This window comes from Spea bombifrons, chromosome 4 (assembly GCF_027358695.1).
Source record: "Spea bombifrons isolate aSpeBom1 chromosome 4, aSpeBom1.2.pri, whole genome shotgun sequence".
Classification (NCBI taxonomy): Eukaryota; Metazoa; Chordata; class Amphibia; order Anura; family Pelobatidae; genus Spea; species Spea bombifrons.
In genome coordinates, this window is record NC_071090.1 from 57363481 (window position 1) to 57384756 (window position 21276).

The 21276-nt window shown below is 39.3% G+C and overlaps 2 protein-coding genes across 3 annotated transcripts in view; one reads left to right on the forward strand and one right to left on the reverse strand.

Annotated features, from left to right (window-relative positions):
• The window catches only part of MOV10L1 (Mov10 like RISC complex RNA helicase 1), a 43641-nt gene extending 42177 nt beyond the window's left edge, over window positions 1-1464 (reverse strand). The window contains exon 1 of the mRNA XM_053463694.1: window positions 1316-1464. Within this exon, the coding sequence (XP_053319669.1) occupies window positions 1316-1394 (79 nt within the window). The 5' untranslated portion in view covers window positions 1395-1464. The remainder of the gene's footprint in view (window positions 1-1315) is intronic.
• A 1225-nt stretch (window positions 1465-2689) lies between these two features.
• Window positions 2690-19798, forward strand: MLC1 (modulator of VRAC current 1). Of its 2 annotated transcripts, XM_053462432.1 has the most exons (12): window positions 2690-2775; window positions 3101-3281; window positions 4349-4438; window positions 5480-5533; window positions 5990-6091; window positions 8967-9068; window positions 15743-15814; window positions 16778-16894; window positions 17318-17374; window positions 18038-18160; window positions 18765-18932; window positions 19372-19798. In XM_053462432.1, the coding sequence occupies exons 2-12, from the start codon at window positions 3102-3104 to the stop codon at window positions 19444-19446; spliced, it is 1140 nt and encodes a 379-aa protein (XP_053318407.1). In that variant the 5' UTR covers window positions 2690-2775; window position 3101; the 3' UTR covers window positions 19447-19798. The 2 variants fall into 2 exon arrangements, with proteins under 2 accessions (XP_053318407.1, XP_053318408.1); XM_053462433.1 differs by lacking the exons at window positions 2690-2775; window positions 16778-16894 and having other exon boundaries at window positions 2826-3281.
• The last annotated feature ends 1478 nt before the right edge of the window (window positions 19799-21276 follow it).

Below are 21276 nucleotides of genomic sequence, written 5' to 3' on the forward strand. Positions count from 1 at the left end.
TATTCTAAATGATGTACCCAGGTACATAACTATCAAGATATTACAGAGTGGCACAAAAGGTCCAGGTAAAACAATCGATTACTCAAATCAGACTTTTTATACTTACATTTAATATATTTTATGCCTTAACATTTATTTTTCATACAGAAGGTCTTATCTTCCACGTTTAAAAATACACTATAGTGATTCATCAAGTATGTAATATAATTGATTACCAAGCATCAGTGCTGCCAACATATTGGGCACTCAAAGGGAATTTCCATGCCGATGGCATTCTAGCCGCTGAATCTAGGCTAACATGCCACCAGCCTAAGAAGGCTAGAGTTGAGTGGCTTTTGAGAGTGTTTCACATAGAAAACCTCTAGCAAAGGGGACGTTTTAATACACTCCTATCCGAGACAAAAAAATGCCAGTGACATGACTGCTCTTGTAAAATAAATGTAACTTAGACATTCACAGATCAGATTGTACAATCAAGTTTGCACAAAGTCAGACAGAATTTTAAAAGAATGGATAAGTTGAAACACGATATTCTTTTATTCAGGTTTGGGCACTTTTGTTTGTACAACCTTTAATAATAAACACTAAAAGTGCAGATGACTCTTTAGTAAAACATGTGGTCTTTCAGCATACATTTTCCATTTATGAGTGAAAGCATTACCGAAAGACCTGAGATCCCATAACAGGTTATTATATAAAGGGTTATTATATATTATGGTCACATCCGCAAATACAAACTAGACTACATAATATCATGGTAGGATGTATTTGCAGAAATATATTTATAAAAACAGAGCATTTGAAGGCAGAAAAGAACCATTTGGCCAACCTAGCCTGTCCGTTCAAACACATTTTCTAACAATTTCAGACTTTTGTTTTGAATTGTAATCCACTTTGTCCCATAACAACCTGGTAAAGCTGGGAAGCCACAATGGAGACTACACATGCAGAGACCCTTGTTCCTCTAGTTAGATAAGAGTCTTAAATCCGATTTTCATGGAGAACACCTGGGCCTAACAAGGAAACAAGTCTAGGTTGTTATGGATGTAGGTGTCAGTTCTGGTATTGGCACTATAAAGGGACCCCAACAACTTGATGAAGCTGAAAGAATTAACAGGGTAATCATGTCTTGTAAAAGAAAAACCTATCATACCCAACTACTTGGCTGTGCGTATTGGGAGTTGCTCAACTGTGGTCTACAGGAAGAACAGACATCCAATCCGATTCCGAAACGACGCAATGTTCCAATACCAGAAACTGCGTATTATAAAACGACCCCCCCCCCCGAAAAGCACGCGTTTAGCTGGCTCCATACCTGCACCACGTTCAACCTCATCCCAAGAATCTGCTCTTCTCCAGAAATAGGAGCCCACCCTGGAAAGCAGACTGATCATGGCTTCACTGTTCTACAGGCCACTTGCAAAAAGGGCCAGGGCGGAACACACAAGTATCAGCCAAACACGCTAAGAACCCCTTAACTTGTCAAACACCACACGCGCAATGAGACAGCAGCGAGGAGACATTTGATGACGTCACCCGATCATGTGACTACCTGCCCAGAGGAGAGGGGAAAAATGCAGTGGAGGAGCGTGTCTTTGAAGGAGCAGCCAGCATTAGTGTGTGTGCACCATCTCGTTATACAGTTTAAAATGTAAAAAGACAAGCACCATGTGTGTATATATTTATACACATATACATACAGGATCTATCTATATATACACGCAGTAGATATGTATATAATCTGTAGGTATATATATATATATATAGTATATGTATGAAATGCATATATATATATTAATGTACAGTGTAAATCGGTAGATAGTTTTTGTTATATGAGTCAGATTCAGGACTGCAGAATATAAACTAGTAATTTTATTCAATGAACGGCAAAATCTGATGGTGCTATATAAAACAATAAAGAATAAATAGAAAAATAAAATCTCGCTGCTTTGGGCTAGGCAAAAGCTGGGAACATTTTTAATGCAAATACATGGACGTGGTGTTTGTCCTCATTGCTTATCCTAATATAAACACTTTACAAATCTGTTTAAATATACCATATAACTGGTATATTATATAAGAGTAATATTCACTGTAACAGTGGCTATAGTAGGTTTATTTTATTGCATTCATTTGAAAAAAATATTTTACCATTAACTTAAGGGCAATTCTGGGGACATTTCCATGGGCAAACAGTAGTCAGAGATAAAAGGCCTACTCAGGGCCATGTGTTGAAGTTTAACCGCATCCAATGAATGTCTGTTCTAGTGCATAGGTACATAAGCAAGAGTCCCGCAGTTCTTTCTTTGACTGCATATCTTTGACTTATTGTATCCAGTTGTCTGAGAGTCTGTTACACAGCACTACTCGCTTAGATGGATGTCTTGTGGTTCAGAACTAATACCTAAATATTATCCAACTTATGCATATTGCAATAGACATAAAAATATTACCACCCAAATTATCACAGGGTGCTCCATTATGCTTAATATTTTCAAAGTTCTTTGATGAGCACAGTTTAACTCTGTAGTGTTCAACATTACCGAATCTGGGTTATGTGTTTTGGCCCTTTCCAACATTAAAATGCAAGAGGCATCCTAGTTCCCTTGCTGAAATGCCGTCCTGTCCTGTCTTTGTCTTGTATGTGAATAGATGCTGTCCCACGCAAGAGTGACAGAGTAAACTTTCCAGGGACAGCATGACTCCCTAGACAAGAGAGCATATCGAGTCTGCAAGAAACACTTCTCAGTAAGCGTCTCGAAATTTCAAAATTAGGTATGGATGACTGAAAAATGGCTATTGCTAGTATCTACAACTGAGCGATTTAGAAAAGATGTAACTTTATAATATGTTTACTTTTTATAAATAACACCATAAAGTTTAACAATTATATTGTTAAAAGAGTTACTTTTGCAATTAGTAAAAACTTATTAAAAGTTGTGTTTTTTTATATTGAAATTAATCTGAGCTGAACATTTCATTATCTGAGTAATTCAAGTTGTGAAATCATTGCAATTTTTACGGTTGATTTTAATGTTTCTTTAAATCAGTAAGAAATTAGTATCGGAACAATATTTAGTTTTTTTAAAAATCTTCTTAGAATGGACCGAGAAGAACTTTATTCTAAAGACAATGATTATGACAAAAAGGCTACTTTGGAATTGAGGAGGCAAGAAGATAAAACGTACCACTGTGATATTAAATCAAGTGGTATTCAACTGACTAGCAGGCTTCATCCATGTGTTATGTACAAAAGCTGGATCTTTTCCTTGCTTATGGGAGTAAGTATTATGAACCTTAAGCTCTTCATGTTTTAATTTTGTAATAATTAATAGCATGTTATTGTTAGTATACAAACCCATTACAAAATAAACCCATATATCTTAATTATGAAAAGTTCATAATTCCTATCAGTGGATCCCTTACCCACATAGCCGTTAAAATAATTCAATGTATGGAGTCAAAAATTCCTTTTGCGATTTTTTTGAAAAATTCTGATTACAGTAAATTTATGACATTTCTCAGTAATTTATAGTATAGTGTGAGACATACAATATATGACAAACATATTCCCTGGCCGAAATACATCTTAGTTCTCCATACATCTTATAAGACAGCCACCGACAGGGTTAAAAAAAAAAAAAAAGCTTCTTAAAGGGGAAATAAAATCAGTCTCGTTGCTGGAGTAAACATGTTGTGCATTCAAAGCCCATAGATAATGTTGATCTCTTGATAACTTGATCTCTAAATACGTCGTTGATAGTATGTGAAATTGCTAACAAAAACGCAAGTTATGTTGCGGAAAAGTACAACATTTACAAATAATTAGTTGATGCCTTTGTTCAGTACATTTGGTGCTGTCTTACATATAAACACCAGTTGTTTACGTTCCTTGCAGGCAGATGGAGGATACACAGGCATTTGCACGCGCCCAATAATTTCTCCCTTAGAGGCAACGTTTATGATTAAACCTTGTCGGCTGCTATCCAACACAACGTCAAACTAATCTTCCTCACAAGCTAACAAGGACTTTTCCTTAAATACTATATATTGATCATTTTTTGCATCGTTTTTTCGCTTTTCTTCCATATAGACTAGCAGCCATTATAGGTATTGGCTGCCAGAGCAACTTATATTCATCATGAACATTTTATGCATTAATTTTCCATTGTGAGATTTAAATTACCATTTTAATATGAATAGGTGAAGAGATAGCAACATATGAAACATATTGTAGGTGTAGACCATAATTTAAAAATTTCCTGTAAATGCTGAAAATGTCACCTGCTGATTGGCAATTTGTAGACTTCAGTGTTAATTTTCCTGATGTATTATTATAACATTTCAGAGCTGTCTTCTTGCAACATCAGGATTTTCATTCTATCTCGGCAATATATATCCTTCTGAAATGGACTACTTACGTTGTGCAGCTGGTTCTGTAAGCATTCCTTGTACCATCCTTTTTAATGTTCTACATTGTGTGTTGAGCATACATTCTTATTAGTTTCACAATCCATATGAATATTCTGTATCAATCCAGAAGGTATTGATACCAGGAACTCTAGAAGTTGAAAGTAAAGGCTGTTGTTTTCTAGATGCAAATGAGACAGCTAAAACCATAACAATTAAAGCTATTCACTTTACTACTAAAAAAGCAAATTAGTAGTAAACTGCTTACTAATCTTAAATTTAAATCTGAGCTGCTTAAATATGCTTTTAGTCCAGGTGTTATAGGCGAGGGTCAAAAACAAGTTCCACAGAGATAATTTGCAAATTTCTTCAAGCCAAAGAATTGTCCAAACTCAGGACTTAAATATAGCCTGTGGAATAAAGCACCTCTATAATTGTGGTTGCAACTGTAAAAATCTCAGTCTTGTTAATGTGCCATTCACTCCCAGGACTTCTCTCAAAAAGAAAATAACAAATTAAACTGAAAATGTACTGTCCCTGACTTCCCCAGTAAAGAAGAATGCACTTTAAAGTACTTTATGAGTACTTAAAATGCTTTCTTAAAAGCAGTGTACTTACTTTAGGGAAAAGCTATAGCCACAGAGTTGCAGCTGCCCTCTTCCATGACCCGACAATTCTTGGCTCTAATTGGTTGCTTGAAGCAGCCAGTTAATGGTATGAAAGTGCTTGAAATCAAAGGGAGATTTCCCCACGTATGCTGAGGCAATGCGTTTGTGTTTGCCCGAACACATCTCCTGCATGGAAAATAGCTGAGGAGTGGACAAAGGGACAAATAAATATGAGGGGGATTCTGTAGAACTCCCACTGCATTTGCAAGGGGCACACTAGAGAAATGTAAATGGACCTTAAGTGCATTTGAAGGCTGGACTGTCCCTTTAGTTTTTGAGTGAATGTTACCTTGTTTGTCAGCCTTGTACTTGCATAATACTTATTTAAACCCATGGTTTAAAGTAGCCCATTCATAAAAAAACTAGTATTTTTACAATAAAGTTTAATTTTGTTTTTACAGTGTGTGCCTTCTGTGGTTGTGAATTTTGCAATGCTGAAAAACAAGGGTAGTTTGGTAAGTTGTTTGATTTTGGGGTATCTGGTTATTGCATTTTCTACACTGAGCATCATAATTCTTTTTAGGACATTCAACTAGTCATTTCCCTTTCCTGACCTTTTTAATATGCGTTGTTGATAATTCAGTGATGCTATCAAATAATCTACAAATGAAAGTGAAATATAAAGCACAGACAGACCGACGCAAATAGACCATTGAAATATACTGTCCTGATCAAAACTGGTGAAATCAGAAAAAATACAGTCCATGCTGGCCAAATATTTTTCAGTGGAAAATTATGCAAGTTTTTTTTTTTTATCATTTCTGTGGTACAAACTCTTTTCTCAGATACTAAATTAACCACGGAAGAGCTGGTGAAATTAGTAAATAATATACAATTTCAATGAGTTTTTCTTGTTACGGTTATGATCTAATTATAAATTATATATTTATATTGTTGATTTTGATTTCTAGATAGCTCAATACCAGGTCTTATTCATATCAACATTTTCAATTACCACTACCTGTCTAATATGGTTTGGATGCAAACTTGCAATTAACCCAACAGCAATCAATGTAAGTAGAAGCTATTTAAAGGTTCCAATGTTATGCAGCAAACACAGTTCAACCCTTTCATGAGGCTATTGATTGGTCTTTATGTAATGAAGGGCTTAACCAAGTTAGATTATAAGGGGATGATTAAAAGTAATTAAAAAGAGTTTTATTCGTGAAGGAAGGCACAGCTGAGACACATCAAACAAGAACGTTAAAGGAACATTTACCTTATAGATTTTTATACGGAGAATAACAAAATACGCAATGGCTGTTGTTTAGTGTGTGTGATTAAATGCCACACACAATATATACATAAGATTGGTTGGTGACATGATCATAAAACATACCACTTGAATATGCATGATAAGTAACTATTCACTCAATAAGCCATTGCCACAGAAATGTGCATGTCTACTTCTAAGAAAACCAATGTAATTATTCTTCATTTTGCAAAAATTAACACAAATAGCTCCAGATCACTACATATTGAATTTCATATGTAGTTATTTACATAAGTAGGACATTTTACTAAAACGTTGTAGTAAAATACAAATAGTTACAAGTTTATTTTTTCATTATGATTTGGTCCCTTGAGCATAACATTAACATTGTTTGTGCCTATTTTATAAATGACAGGTATTTGATTTTACAGAAACACTGACGCCTAAACATATTACAGTAATTCATATGAAACAAATTATCTTATAGGATGATAAAAGTACTGCAATACCAATTCTCATGAAACCTGTTTATATATTTAAAGACACAGCCTAATTACCGTTTTGACAATCCTTACTTATTCACTGGAAGCACATGACAGGTAATTCTCTAGATGCTGATAAACCACAACATCCACAATTCTTATAGTGTCTTTTGATAAACACAGATTGACAAAGGGTCATGGAATTTATAATTTATGAACACTTGGGCTGTTGCTTGCTGTATATCCTTTTCCTAGGTGGTAAAATCATTTATCCTGTGGTTAATTATTATTAGGTAGATACTCTTTTTTTATTAATCATACCTGAGAACTCTTAAATTGTCCCGAAATCCCTAGCTGCAATTCTCCTTTCTTAGTTCCCGGGGTCAGTTTTCTCTTAATCTGGGCATGGAAGCGATGTTTCGCACTCCAACTTTCTGCCCACTTTCCCTTATACTAATAGTCCATCTAAGGCTGTCTTGGGCCAGTCCTCCCTCATATGTGGCTAGCTCTGCCACCATTCCATGAACCACTCCTTCGGAAAAGGGAGAGCACCAGGTAGCCTATCCTGAGAAGTTCCCCTGTATACTAATAATAGTGGATATATTTCTCTTCACAAGTATCGAAATGTAAGAGAATTATAATGTGAAAATATTGTACAATTATATAAAACCATCCACGAGTGTTGGTCTTTTCTCCATTTACACATACAATGGGATGCATTCATTGACAGTTTTGACTGTTTTGAAAGCGGATAGTAGAGGTTATTAAAATCAAGAGAATTATTCATAATAGCAGTTTTTTTGTAGAAAGCAAACAAGCTATTGAATTTTGTGAAAAGGCCCTGGTACATGTATGCATACATATAGGACTTGATTCATTGGCCTGCCCAAACCATGACTGGTGTTAACAGTAGTGGCAAATGCATTATTTGAGATTCAAGTTCTTGACTAAACCTCTGTTTGCCATTGTGGGTTCTAGATTATGTCTGCTAAGAAAAGCTAAATTGAAAACAATAGGAAAATAATTCTACTAAGTGAATAAGAAAGGAGAGTAAACTTTAGCATGACTGAAATCCACAAGACATGTCTAGAAAACATTAATGCACCATAGAAAAATGAATAAACACAGAATGGACAAACGCAATATAAAAGTGACAAGTTAACCCTTTCAATTCCAACACATGCACTCCATATACAAAAGAGCCACTGTGATTTTCCGATGCAAAATTATATTCCATCGAAATAGCAGTTACATTTATTTATTATAAAACATATTTCCATTTTCAAAAATCAAAAAAGGAAGGGGAACAAAAATCTTTAAGGAAAATTATAACAAGCAACCGTGTAATATGTAATAGCACCACCAAGACTTAAATAATGAATTTGAAAACCTGATCAAACTTGTGCATGTTTTACTATATCCAAATCAAATTAAGCAATCTTCAGATCTACTTTCCACAGTATGTCAACCAATAGAAAGCAAAGAAAATATCACCCTTGGAAAATCATAAATAAATATGTATTACCAAAAGCAACACAATTCACATAAAAACCCCAGTGGAGAAATAACATATTTAATACTAAACAGATATAACATATTTAATCCAAATCACAGAAATACTGTATGTAACTATATAGGTTAATACTTATTAGCTGAAAAAGTAGAAGTAACACGGTGGTAAACATACATCAAAAGCAACAATTTCTGAATATTAACAGTGAGCTGTTTGTGGGGGATTTGTGAATTGGTAGTTGCATTGCTTTCTAGTCAGTGATTTACGGTACAATAATCAATTTTCGCAAAAGTCTATATTTTAAACATGTAATTGAATTGTGTCCAGAGACTCCTACCTGCCTGCTTTGGTATGTGGAGATAGCACCTTTCAAAATAGGTTAGGCTAATAAGTGAAAATCAGTCAATGTGTTTGTATTTTGACTTCTACAATGGACGCCAAATCATCGCATTCGTTATTATTGCATTTCACCACAATCTGATGTGTATTCTCTACATTCCAAGTACTTAAATATTTATTCAGTTAAAGTTATGCTCTCTTAAAAATGTTGTTCCTTAACAATATTTTGAAATCTAAAACTCATCTGATACAAAAAATATTTGAATTATAGATTTACTTCATGCAATTTTTACCAAATTGATTAATTCTAAGAAAAATGTAACGCTGCATTACCTTTATAGATAAACTTCAATTTGATTCTACTAGTTCTGATTGAAATTCTTGTGGCGACAAATGTAATCATCGCTGCAAGATCAGATGTGGACTTTTGTCAAGCAAACAGGGTGAGTGTAGACCTTTATTTCATTTTTGCATTTGTAATAATGTGGTGTATGGACACTACAGTTTTGGAGGGGTTGTTCACTAAATCTCAAATTAAAAAACTATGACCTCTGGTAAAAGGGTCAGCTGCACAAGTCCTAAGCACTCTCATGGATCACTATTAAAAGAATACTACAGACATAATATACACTTAAATGCATATACTAACCGAGTGACACCTTTTCTCCAGTGCAAAGCATGGGGAGATCCATAAAATTCCCCAGTTGCATGGGATACCAGGGGCTCTGTTTGTAGCCCTTGATATATCATGATGAGCAGGTAGTCACACATAGGCACACAACAGACAGAAAAGCAGGGCTGGAATTGATGAATAAAGGGGAACTGTAGCGAGGACAGGGTACACGGCTTGGAAGCCCACTGGCAGGGCACATGGCTTGGAAGCCCTCAGGCAGGGCATGCGGCTTGGAAAAGGCTGGACAGGTAGGTGAGTCTGGGACACGCCAGGGCCTGGTACACAAATCTGGATCGTAAACATAGCCAATGGTATACACGGGAGATCAGAACAAAGTACAAGGCCCTATAGCGGCTAGAAGACTAACAGGAACCCAAGCCAAACAAATGCAAAGTCCCAGACTGAGTGGCAGAGCAGGTATAAAAGGGCAGGGCTAAACGTGGCTCAGCTGTCCCAAGTAATTAGAATGGGGTGCTGCTTTGAAGGAAGGGTGGCCACTAGTGGCTGCAGGTAGACATGACAATGATATGATTATCACATATGCCATGCTGGTAGGATGGAACCCTGACACTGCTATACACTTTGAATTGTTTCTTCACTGAGACATACATCATTTTTCACAATGAGTATTCGAATGTTGCTAAATCTATTATTTTATGTATTTGTCAAGTATTTTCCTGATTGGATTTAGCATGATTCAAATTATTTTTTTTTTCAATATGTCTTTATTTATTTTTTCTGTTATAAAAGACAAAAATACACAAATCATACATACATAGATACTGGTACAATACAAAAACATCAAAGAGACAAAGTTAATATAAAGTTAATATACTGTGGTAAAGTGTATGGGAGAGTGGTTGATGGGATATATATCTCACCTGGTTACCTCAGCCAGGCATGGTAGCAAACCCAGGTGCTCTCAGGTGAGGCTTCCTAAGCTCGTTACTGGGGAGGAAGCCTTAAAAGAGAGGGCTGTTAGGTTTGCAGAGAGAGGAGAAACTGAGTGAAGGAGCAGCTACAGCCAGCGCTGCAGCCGACCAGGTATGAAGCTTTACCCATGCAAAACCTTTTACTTTGCTTTGTGCCAGACCTTGGCTTGTAGAGAGGTATCCGGATGTTTAGTTAGAGCCGGACAGGCTTAGAGTTTGTTTTGTTTATAAGGTGCTCTGTGCCTATAGCATCTAAATAAACCCGCTTTACGTTTGAAACCGGTGTGAAGACTGTCATTGCCGCCCCATGCGTGAGCTGTTCCCTACAATTGGTGGAGAATGCGGGCACAGTGGTGCTAGGAGCAACGGCATGACAAAACACTGCATCTGAAATTTGTGGACATTTAAAGGGCCGGAAGCATATGTCCTGAGTGAAAGCTGCAGCACTGTACGGCCCATCCGGCACAATGGAGGAGGTGATAAAACAGCTGATACAGGCTAACCTGAGACATGAGCAGGCTTTTGAAGCCCAGCAACATGCGCAACAGCAGACTATGGCCCAACAACAGGAAACGAATCGCCTGTTAATGGAGCAGATTGCTGCGCTCAGAGAGACTGTTGTGGCTCAGCCCCAACGAGTGGAGGCAAGCCCCCTTGAGACTGTTGATGTGAGGAGGGCCGTTCAGCGGGGCTTACAAAAAATGACGCCCGACGGTGACGTTGAGGCCTACCTCACCGTATTTGAGAGAGTGGCGGAGAGAGAGAGACTGCCAGTTGCAGAGTGGGCAGAAGTGATTGCACCCTTTCTGACTGGTGAACCGCAAAAGGCCTACTATGACCTCGGGGAGCAGGATGTCCGGGACTTTACAAAACTAAAAATGGAGATCCTTGCTCGCCTGGGTGTTACGCCCGCTGTTCGGGCCAAGAGAGTCCACTGTTGGAAATACACCATGGACAAGCCTGCCAGGTCCCAAATGTATGATCTTATTCATCTTGTACGTAAGTGGCTGGAACCAGAATCCACTACACCAGCCCAGATGGTGGAAAAGGTGGTAGTGGACCACTACTTCCGCGCCCTCCCGGCGGAGCTACAACGGTGGGTTGGGCATGGAGACCCCAGAACTGCTGAGCAGCTTGTCAACATGGTGGAAAGGTTCATAGCAACCGAGGACTTCCTCCGTGAGGTCCCTGCAGCACCAACACCTTCCAAGACCGTCAGACCCGCGACATCTTTGGGTAAGAGAGTTCCAGCTGGAGGTGTATGGAAAAATGTGAGCGAGAGCAGGGCTCTAGAGTTTGGGCGAGGGCAAAAGACTGATCCTGAACCCCTGGGGCCCCACAGTCCTAGAAAGGGCTCCCTACTAAAGAGGCCAGGGACCCCTCAGTGCTGGAGGTGCCACGAGTGGGGACACATAGCCACCTATTGCCCTCTTAACTCAGAACCCATGGTGTGTGACGCTAGTCGGCGTCAGTCCCTATTTGCAGAACCTGTTTGTGCAGCCATTCCAGAGTCAGAGACTGAGCCACATTTTTGTATGGTGACAATAAATGACTGCTCCGTGAAGGCACTTTTGGACTTGGGTAGCCTGGTGACTTTGGTTCGGGCCGGCCTTGTGGCTATGGACTACGTGCCGAACAAGCACATAAGAGTGCTATGCATCCACGGGGATATTGTCGCTTACCCTGTGGCCCCCATTAAGTTGGTGACCCCATCTGGAACTGTGACCTACGAAGTCGGAGTTGTAAAAAGACTTATGCATCCGGTTATATTAGGCCGCGATTTCCCATTGTTCTGGGAGTTGTGGAAAAGGGGGAACGTTTCTGCAGCGGGTAACAAACTCCGGCAGAGTCTGTACCCTTCCCTGTAAATAATGGGTCATGTGAGATGGCCATTGGAAACAATGATACCAGTAAGGGGCATGATGAAAAGGATGTAGGCCCACCTGAAATGTATAGTGAAGATTCTTTCCCCTTGCAGGTGTTAGCTGGGGAGGAAGAAGAAGAAACTTCCCTACCCGGCCAACAGGTCTTAGATTTAGAAATGTCTCGGGGTAACTTCGGGACCGAGCAAGTGAGAGACCCCACTCTGGGAACTGCACGGGCAAATGTCACCGTAGTAAATGGGGTACCACAGGAACCCGAAGCTGACCAGAAATTTCCACATTTTGCCATGAATGGGGATCTAGTGTACCGGGTCACCAAAGTTAACACGGAAATTGTGGAACAGCTTCTGGTGCCGAAACCATACCGACACCTGGTGCTGGACATAGCTCATAACCATGTGTTTGGGGGGCACTTGGGGACTAATAAAACGCAAGAGAGGGTCCTCCAAAGGTTTTATTGGCCTGGGGTGTATGAAGAAGTAAAAAGGTATTGTGAGTCATGCCCCACATGCCAGAAAAGTGCCCCAACACCACACTTCCGTAGCCCCTTGGTGCCACTTCCCATCATCGAAGTACCATTTGAGAGAGTTGCCATGGATTTGGTAGGGCCCATTGTCAAATCTGCTAGGGGACACCAATACATTTTGGTTGTATTGGATTATGCTACCCGGTACCCAGAGGCGGTACCCTTAAGAAACATGGCCTGCAAAAATATTGCTAGGGAGTTGTTTTACATGTTCTCTCGCACGGGGATCCCTAAAGAAATTCTTACTGACCAGGGTACGCCCTTTATGTCACGGGTCATGAAAGACCTGTGTAAGTTGTTTCAAATCACTCACCTCCGTACCTCAGTGTACCACCCTCAAACAGACGGGTTAGTTGAGAGGTTTAACAAAACCCTCAAGCATATGCTAAAAAAGGTGGTAGAAAGGGATGGTCGGGATTGGGACTGTCTATTACCCTACCTCATGTTCTCTATCCGGGAGGTGCCCCAAGCGTCTACAGGGTTTTCCCCCTTTGAGTTAGTCTATGGCTGACATCCAAGGGGTTTGTTAGATATTGCCAAAGAAACTTGGGAGACCGAGGCCACCCCATATAAAAGTGTTATTGAACATGTGGCTCAGATGCAGGACCGAATAGCGACAGTGATGCCTATAGTTAAAACGCATCTGCAAAGAGCACAGGAGGCCCAGAGCAGAATTTATAACGGATCTGCCAGGTTGAGGGTCTTTAATCCTGGGGACAGGGTCCTGGTTTTAGTGCCCACCGTTGAAAGTAAGTTTTTAGCCAAGTGGCAGGGTCCCTATGAGGTTGTAGAGAAGATGAGTGAGGTGAACTACAAGGTCCATCAACCAGGCAGGAGAAAACCCTTCCAGGTTTACCACGTAAACCTGATCAAGCCGTGGAAAGATCGGGAGTCTTTGGGGGCAACCCAGGCAGGGGTCAAAGAAGTGGGGCAACCCGTTCCCCCAGTAACAATAGGAGAGGCACTGTCAGTGCCCCAGAAGCAGGAGGTGAGGGAGTTCCTGCAGGAAAACAGACGCAAGTTTTCGGACCTACCTGGCTGTACCCACCTCATAAAACACCATATTAAAACTGAGCCTCACAGTAAAGTGAACCTGAAGCCATACAGGATACCAGAAGCACGTAGGGAGGCGGTATCCTCTGAGGTCAGGCGCATGCTTGAATTAGGTGTGATTGAGGAATCCACTAGTGAATGGTCAAGCCCCATTGTGCTAATCCCAAAGCCCAATGGGACGTGGAGGTTCTGTAATGACTTCAGGAGATTAAATGAGGTCTCAAAGTTTGATGCGTACCCCATGCCCCGAGTGGATGAACTGGTTGAGAGGCTTGGGAAGGCAAGGTACATCACAACACTTGACCTTACAAAGGGCTATTGGCAGATACCGTTGACTGAGGAGGCTAAAGAGAAGACTGCCTTTTCCACTCCAGAGGGCCTGTTCCAGTATGTTGTAATGCCATTTGGGTTACATGGGGCCCCTGCTACCTTCCAGAGGCTGATGGATCTGATTTTGAGACCGCATCGTGATTATGCCGCTGCTTACCTGGACGATGTGGTAATTTTTTCGTCTGACTGGAAAAGTCACCTCTGTAAGGTACAGGGCGTGTTAGACTCCATTAGCGATGCAGGCCTAACCATAAACCTTGAAAAATGTGCAGTGGGTCTGGAGGAAGCAAGATACCTGGGTTATATCATTGGTAGGGGGCTGGTTAAACCCCAGATCAATAAGACTGAGGCGATACAGAACTGGCCTAGGCCAGTAACAAAGAAACAAGTGAGGGCTTTCCTTGGCATAACCGGGTACTACCGTCGGTTCGTGCCCAACTTTGCCTCAATGGCAACACCATTGACAGACTTAACGAAGGGTGATAAGTCAGTGATGGTAAAGTGGAACCCAGAGGCAGAGAAGGCTTTTCAGAGTCTGAAGTCTGCCCTATGTGACCAGCCAGTGCTCGTTTCCCCGGATTTTAGGAAACCATTTCTGGTTCAGACAGACGCGTCTGCTACAGGTTTGGGAGCAGTTTTGTCGCAAGTGGTTAATGGGGAAGAACACCCAGTGCTGTACCTGAGTAGGAAACTGACCCCAGCAGAGGCAAATTATGCCATAGTGGAAAGGGAGTGTCTCGCCATCAAGTGGGCGTTGGAGTCCCTGAGATATTACCTGCTGGGCCGGGAATTCGTGTTGGTGACTGACCATGCTCCTTTGGGATGGATGAAACCGAATAAGGAGAGAAATGCAAGAGTGACCAGATGGTTTCTCTCCTTGCAAAATTTTAGATTTACAGCGGAGCATAGACCAGGGAAGTTACATGGGAATGCGGATGCGTTGTCCAGGGTGTACTGTATGGTTGCTGACGCTGTCCAGACCTCTGGTCTGGAGTCGACGGGGGGGATATGTGGTAAAGTGTATGGGAGAGTGGTTGATGGGATATATATCTCACCTGGTTACCTCAGCCAGGCATGGTAGCAAACCCAGGTGCTCTCAGGTGAGGCTTCCTAAGCTCGTTACTGGGGAGGAAGCCTTAAAAGAGAGGGCTGTTAGGTTTGCAGAGAGAGGAGAAACTGAGTGAAGGAGCAGCTACAGCCAGCGCTGCAGCCGACCAGGTATGAAGCTTTACCCATGCAAAAACCTTTTACTTTGCTTTGTGCCAGACCTTGGCTTGTAGAGAGGTATCCGGATGTTTAGTTAGAGCCGGACAGGCTTAGAGTTTGTTTTGTTTATAAGGTGCTCTGTGCCTATAGCATCTAAATAAACCCGCTTTACGTTTGAAACCGGTGTGAAGACTGTCATTGCCGCCCCATGCGTGAGCTATTCCCTACAATACCTTAAAGGCATTCCGTCCTTCTCTAAACTTAAATCTGTAGAACTGTCCATTTTGGATATAAATTTTGATGATTGGAATTCAAATTCTTTTTAACTTCCTGTCTCCAAATGTAGGCAAACAGAGACAGACTGATGACATGTAAAGTGATATTTATTTGTATTGTGTCTTCAGCCTATGATGACGCCACTCTATAATCCAATTAAACAAAAACTATGCATGTTCTTTCTCACTCTAAAATAATCATGTTCAATCGCATTTTTTGTCATTCTTCTATTTTATAGGGTGTAACACGTGGAAATGCAAGTTTCCTGAAACATGTCAAGTTCCCAGCTCGCATAATAAAATGTTATTCTGTAAGGAAGAAAAAAGAAGAAATAACAGTTGTTGAGTAAACCCTGGGCAAGAGAGTAACCACAATTATAGAGGATCTGTCACATTTGAGATTAATTATCATCAATTCTAATTCTTTTACTTCATACAACATGTTTACTTTATTCAATGTAAAAAAAAATCTTTCTCTGTTTTGCTGAATTTGAGAGGTGCTATTATATTAAATTGATGCAGAGATAATTAATGGTTTGTCTAAGCTGAACAGCATCTTTAAAGAAGAACTGGATGGTTGTAATCAGAGTTGTTACTAGATATAGGGAGCCCTAGACCTGTGGAGAGCCTAATTGGTTGCCCCTTGCTGTGAGCAATTTTAAGCACTAAAAGTCTTTCTGTAGTCTGCTAAAACAATGAAGTAAGAGTAAGTGTGTAATAACTTCCTCTCTGGGCTCACTATAGCTCCCAAAAGAGTTTCTCTGAGAGATTGCAGGAGATTAAGTTAAATGTGTGTCCCTTGCCTTAGATATTTCTTTGATTAGAGGCAGATGTGATACCAGAAGGGGAAAACAGAAATCTGAATAAAGGAAATATTTATGTTTTTTTTTTTTTATTTTTTATTAAACTTGTTGTTTTTGCTCTGTTAAACTAGATTTAATTGCATGTGTGATAATTCAACACGTTTGATTTTTTTGAATTTTTAAGAAGCAGTCTGGCTTTCAAAGTGTATTAATTATTTTTAGCAATATTCCGGTACTCTTGCCTCTAAGTAATAGAGCATTCTGAAGGTAGTTCTTTTTTTTTGTATGTGCCGTTTCGCACAGTATATCCATCGAGGTTAGGGATGTTTATTTTCCATCAGCTAATATAACCTTTAACATCTCCAGCAGAATTTATGAAGCTCTCCCTATTGTTGTGCTGAGAAATTTACCCCATATCACTTACACTAAATGTAATAATTGTGTATGTATGTCTGTGTTTCTGTATTTCAGATTGTCGAGGTGATTACGGGAGTTTGTGCAGTGTTTGGAAGCATTGTGGCTTTAAATAATGATGCTCTGTTACACAGCCCATACTTATATGTATCAATTTTTTGGTTACTGGCTGCTGTAAGTATGTCATAGTAAAGTTTTCGCTGTGTCATTGTTACTTTTAAGATGAGTAAACCAGTGATCTCTGTAATTATTCGGTATTCAAAGTTGACAGTTTGAGTGAGCGCTGAAGAAAGCATGATGTTGTTAAAAGTTTGTCTTCATTTGCGAAACAGATCTTCTGCCGTGTAATATACTTAGCACAAGTTGGCTGTAGCACTGTCTTGGCAAGTGTCACGACAGGGGAGCCTAACGAGATGCCCTGCATATGTTGACCAATTTTGTGTCTAAGAGGGCCTCCTCACTTACTCTTTTTTTGTTTTTCACAAGATTGATCATGCAATTGTAAGCAGATGTATTTAAAAGAAATAAACTGGGACTTAAATGAATGCTTTAGCCTTTTAAGTTAATGAATAACATACTGAGAACTTGTTCTTCTAGAGTTTCCCTAGTGCGATTGCAAGTCACGTGGCTGCCGAATATCCCAATAAATGCTTGGTGAGCATGTGTGCTAGTTGGTTGAACTATGCTTTTTATGTTATATTGTGTGTAATTTAAAATGCATGCTTTCATAGTTTGTAATTTGAAGCGGGACAGTAATGTTGACTTGCTGGTTATTGAGTAGAACCATGTCAGCCCCTGTTTTATAAGAAACAAACCTTGTCTAAACAGAAAAATCCCTGAATTGCAAGATCTGTCAATTCATTTAAATGTAGATTGCCATTTTTGCTGCTCAGTGTGTAATCTGGATCTCCAATATCCAAGAAAGTATGAAATATGTATGTCTCAAAGGATTTAGATTTCAAACTGTGAGTGTGTGTTTTGAGGTACACTGCACAGATCCAGAGAGCTTGCAATTACAAGAAAATGTTACTTTTATTTTCTCAGCCTTCACTAATCGACAGAATTCTCAGGAGTTTACAGTTGGCGCTGGGTTATAGAGAGATGACTTTCATCTCATTGCATTGGTCCATTAAGGCACTAACACTGATGTGTTTGAGAAACCTACATCAGAAAATGTTTGAATACTGTTTAGTCTTGTCTGTATCATGCCTGTGTGCTGTTACTGATACTGGGTCAAGATGTGCAACGATTTAGGTTGGCTTGAAAATGTCTTATTTTATGGTAACGTGCGTTAAAATGTTATACTGTGTACATTAGGTGGAAGTTGTGATTACCACTTGCAGTATTACATCACCTTTGCTGTCCACTACAGCAGCCTACCTGTCATTCAGTGTTGTGAAGATTATTGGTCTTGTAAAAACCTACCCAGAAACTGTTACTGTAAGTAGCCAGTTTGATTTATTTTTATATATCTGTCTTCTCTGTAACTCACTGTAATAACAGTAATTGAATTGAAGGCTTATTTTTACCTCATATCAGTATCTCATAATACCGCCTGAAAGAACACATTGCTTTTTGACAATGTTACCAAATTCATTTGTCAATAACATATATATGTGGCCCACGTATGTTCTGTCTTTCTGCCTACACTATTTGTCTGCTTTCTTTTGCTGAGCAGATGTCTGACAAACAAGATTCTCTTAAGATCAGAGCTGGGTGGACCAATAAGTGTTTCTCGAGCCTACTCAGTTGTCTTAGTGTAGATAAGTCGACAAACATGCCTCTGCTAATTCCATTTTTTGGGCCTCTTATTGATGGTCATGAGGACAAGTAAGGCTCAGCACTTGCTTGCTTCTGTCACCACCACAGATGGCTTTACTACCTCTGAGAGCTGATGTAAAGACTTTACTAATGTAATCCAGATCAGAACACTTTAGCTTCTATATGTGTATATTTTCTCAGTCTTTAAGATTTTATTTTTTCCATGTTTTTAATTTGAATGTTTAAACGTGTTAATTGTATGCTTGTTTTCTTTTTATTTCAGCTGTTTCATGACATCCTTATATTAGTTCTGATGCTGATCCTGTTGGTGCAAGCCCTGCTTACAAACCTTACTGTCGTACAATGTATACATTACAAATCACAGAATAAAATATCCAGTTCATCCTGGAAGGTGTCAAATTTGGATGAACTTGATTATAGAAATTATGACGTAAGTATTTCTTACTGAAATTACTATACAATATACTGTATATATTCATTTGGGGGGTGTGATGATATCATTTGTAGAGCACTTAATAAGGTCACATTATCATAGGTAAACACATGAAGAGGAAAATGTGTTCCTTCTTTCTGAACAGAGCAACATTTTTCAACATACTATTGTGACAGCCCCACCTGCTGTACATAGAGTTATTCTCATTTCTGAAATACGTATTACTAGGGTTCCCATGTAGGCCATTTTTGAGGGCCACATATACATTTCACATGCAGCCAATCAGCATATGTGAAGTGTTACCCTGAATTATGTATGATGTATAACATACTGCATGGTAGCACTTTACATGTCTTGGTCAGCACATGTAAAATGTGTATGAGGAGTTTTCCTCCTACTTAAATTGTTTTTAATTTTCAAATATATTTATCCCTAGGTGTCCAGCAATGCTGTGAGTGAATTTGACAAAGACAAATCATGGAAAACTGTAATGGTGCAGATGTCCCAGTAATACCTTTCTGAACACTGTTTGCTACTAATGTATAACCCTGCTGACAGCATCTGAGCTGTCCTTGCAATGTAAAGAGGTAGTCAACATCTTTGTAATGGATAAGTATAAGAACCACTGAGATGTTGCTACAATATATACTTACAACCCTCCAGCTTTCACATCCTCATTAAATGAACCCCATCCATTTCGGAAATCAAGAACATGTGCACATTCATGGGGAATTTGAAATGTTTGTTTCCTTTGGGTTTTTTGTATTGCTGGGCTTCAACAGCTCTAAGTATTGTTAATAAATAGCATTACATGTGTTTATATCTTAACTAGTGTAAATAAACATAATTCTTCTTCTTCTAAATGGCTTGTTCAGTTACATAAATAGGTCACAACATTTCATATGAAAGTCTTGGTAAAGAACTGCCTGCATCCATGCCTCTAACTGCACCCCTTCAATCAGTTGAATCCCTGTTTGGCCATTTGAAATATTGGGAGGTGTGTTGCTGCTGTAAAGTAGTCCTGCAACAGAAAAATAGTCAAAGAAAAGTTTACAAATATATAACGAAATAACAAAATAAAGCAAAATCTTTGTTCTCATTTATTTTATTTTTGATTGTTCTGTTACATACTCGGTGCGGTATATCAACGGGCCTTCAATTTAACTGTGCTGTCAAATCCTAAATGTATAATTTTCTCGTAGGTGGAAGAATGAGTTTGAGAGATCTCTTTCTTAGGCCTCACTAAGCACACACATTTTGAGAGGTGTCGTATGCTGTTATGAGGAATATAATCCTTGCAGCCAGGAATGGACTGCGAGAGAAAAGCAGTCCATGCACTTTAAAGCCAGTGACCACTAAATGAATTATGTGCAGCCACTGGCTGGAAACCAAAGATTTTTGGTACCCTAAGCAAACTATGTCTTGGGTGCCCCAGCAGCCTAATAGACACGCTATAGAGTGCCAGTTTCATATGCGATATAGTAAGCTGCTCAGAACAGTACTTCACATACAAACACTACAGGGCATGGAAAACATGCAGTGGGGGGATATGTTTTTAGCCAATAAAATAAATTAAAGGGACCGTGTTATATCAGTGTTAGAGTAAAATTCTCACAAAGAAAGTACTCAGAAAACACGTTATGTAAGGATCTGTTTTTATACGTCATTGTAGCAAGATATTGCTTCTTTCCATTAATGAATATGCAGCCATTTAAGAGGCACAAACAAGAGCATCCATACAGAAAAATCCCCACATAAATAAATATATCCATGGATACAGACAAGCATTCACACACACACATACACATACATCTTTCATACACATGGATTCTAGCTTGTAACTGTGCAAAGTGTCACTTCTTCTGTGACTTCCGGCTGTGCGATCCTGACATACTGAACCTTGCCTTTTCATTACAAAGGAAGAGAGCCACGCAGCACCAAGTAGTCCCTCACCTCATCCAACAGGTCAGTCGTGTTTATGATGTGCAATGCATGCAAATATGTACAAATAACCCAACAGGAAATAAGAAGCAAAATCCTTGTTGGTAATTCAATTCTTCAATGTTGGAATGCAACTTCTGCGTGTGGAGTTAACCCCTTAAATACAATTCTTATGTGTCTAATTCTTAATTTGTTCAGTGCTGCAGAGCAATAATTAGAAACATACAAATATAGAAACATAGAAAGTGACGGCAGATAAGAACCATTCAGCCCATCCAGTCTGCCCAACCTCTCAGTACTTTCCTTAGTATCTGGCCTTATCCTATATCTAGCTTAGCCTTATGCCTATCCCATGCTTGCCTAAATGTTTCACTGTATTGACATCTACTACTTCTACTGG

Excerpts from the sequence above, each read along its gene's own strand:
- MLC1 (XM_053462432.1), top strand. The coding sequence starts at position 3,102 with ATGGACCGAGAAGAACTTTATTCTAAAGACAATGATTATGACAAAAAG. Across the intron at positions 15,815-16,777 it reads GCATAATAAAATGTTATTCT|ATTGTCGAGGTGATTACGGG; the intron begins GTAAGGAAGAAA and ends TCTGTATTTCAG. Across the intron at positions 18,161-18,764 it reads CCTACCCAGAAACTGTTACT|CTGTTTCATGACATCCTTAT; the intron begins GTAAGTAGCCAG and ends TTTTTATTTCAG.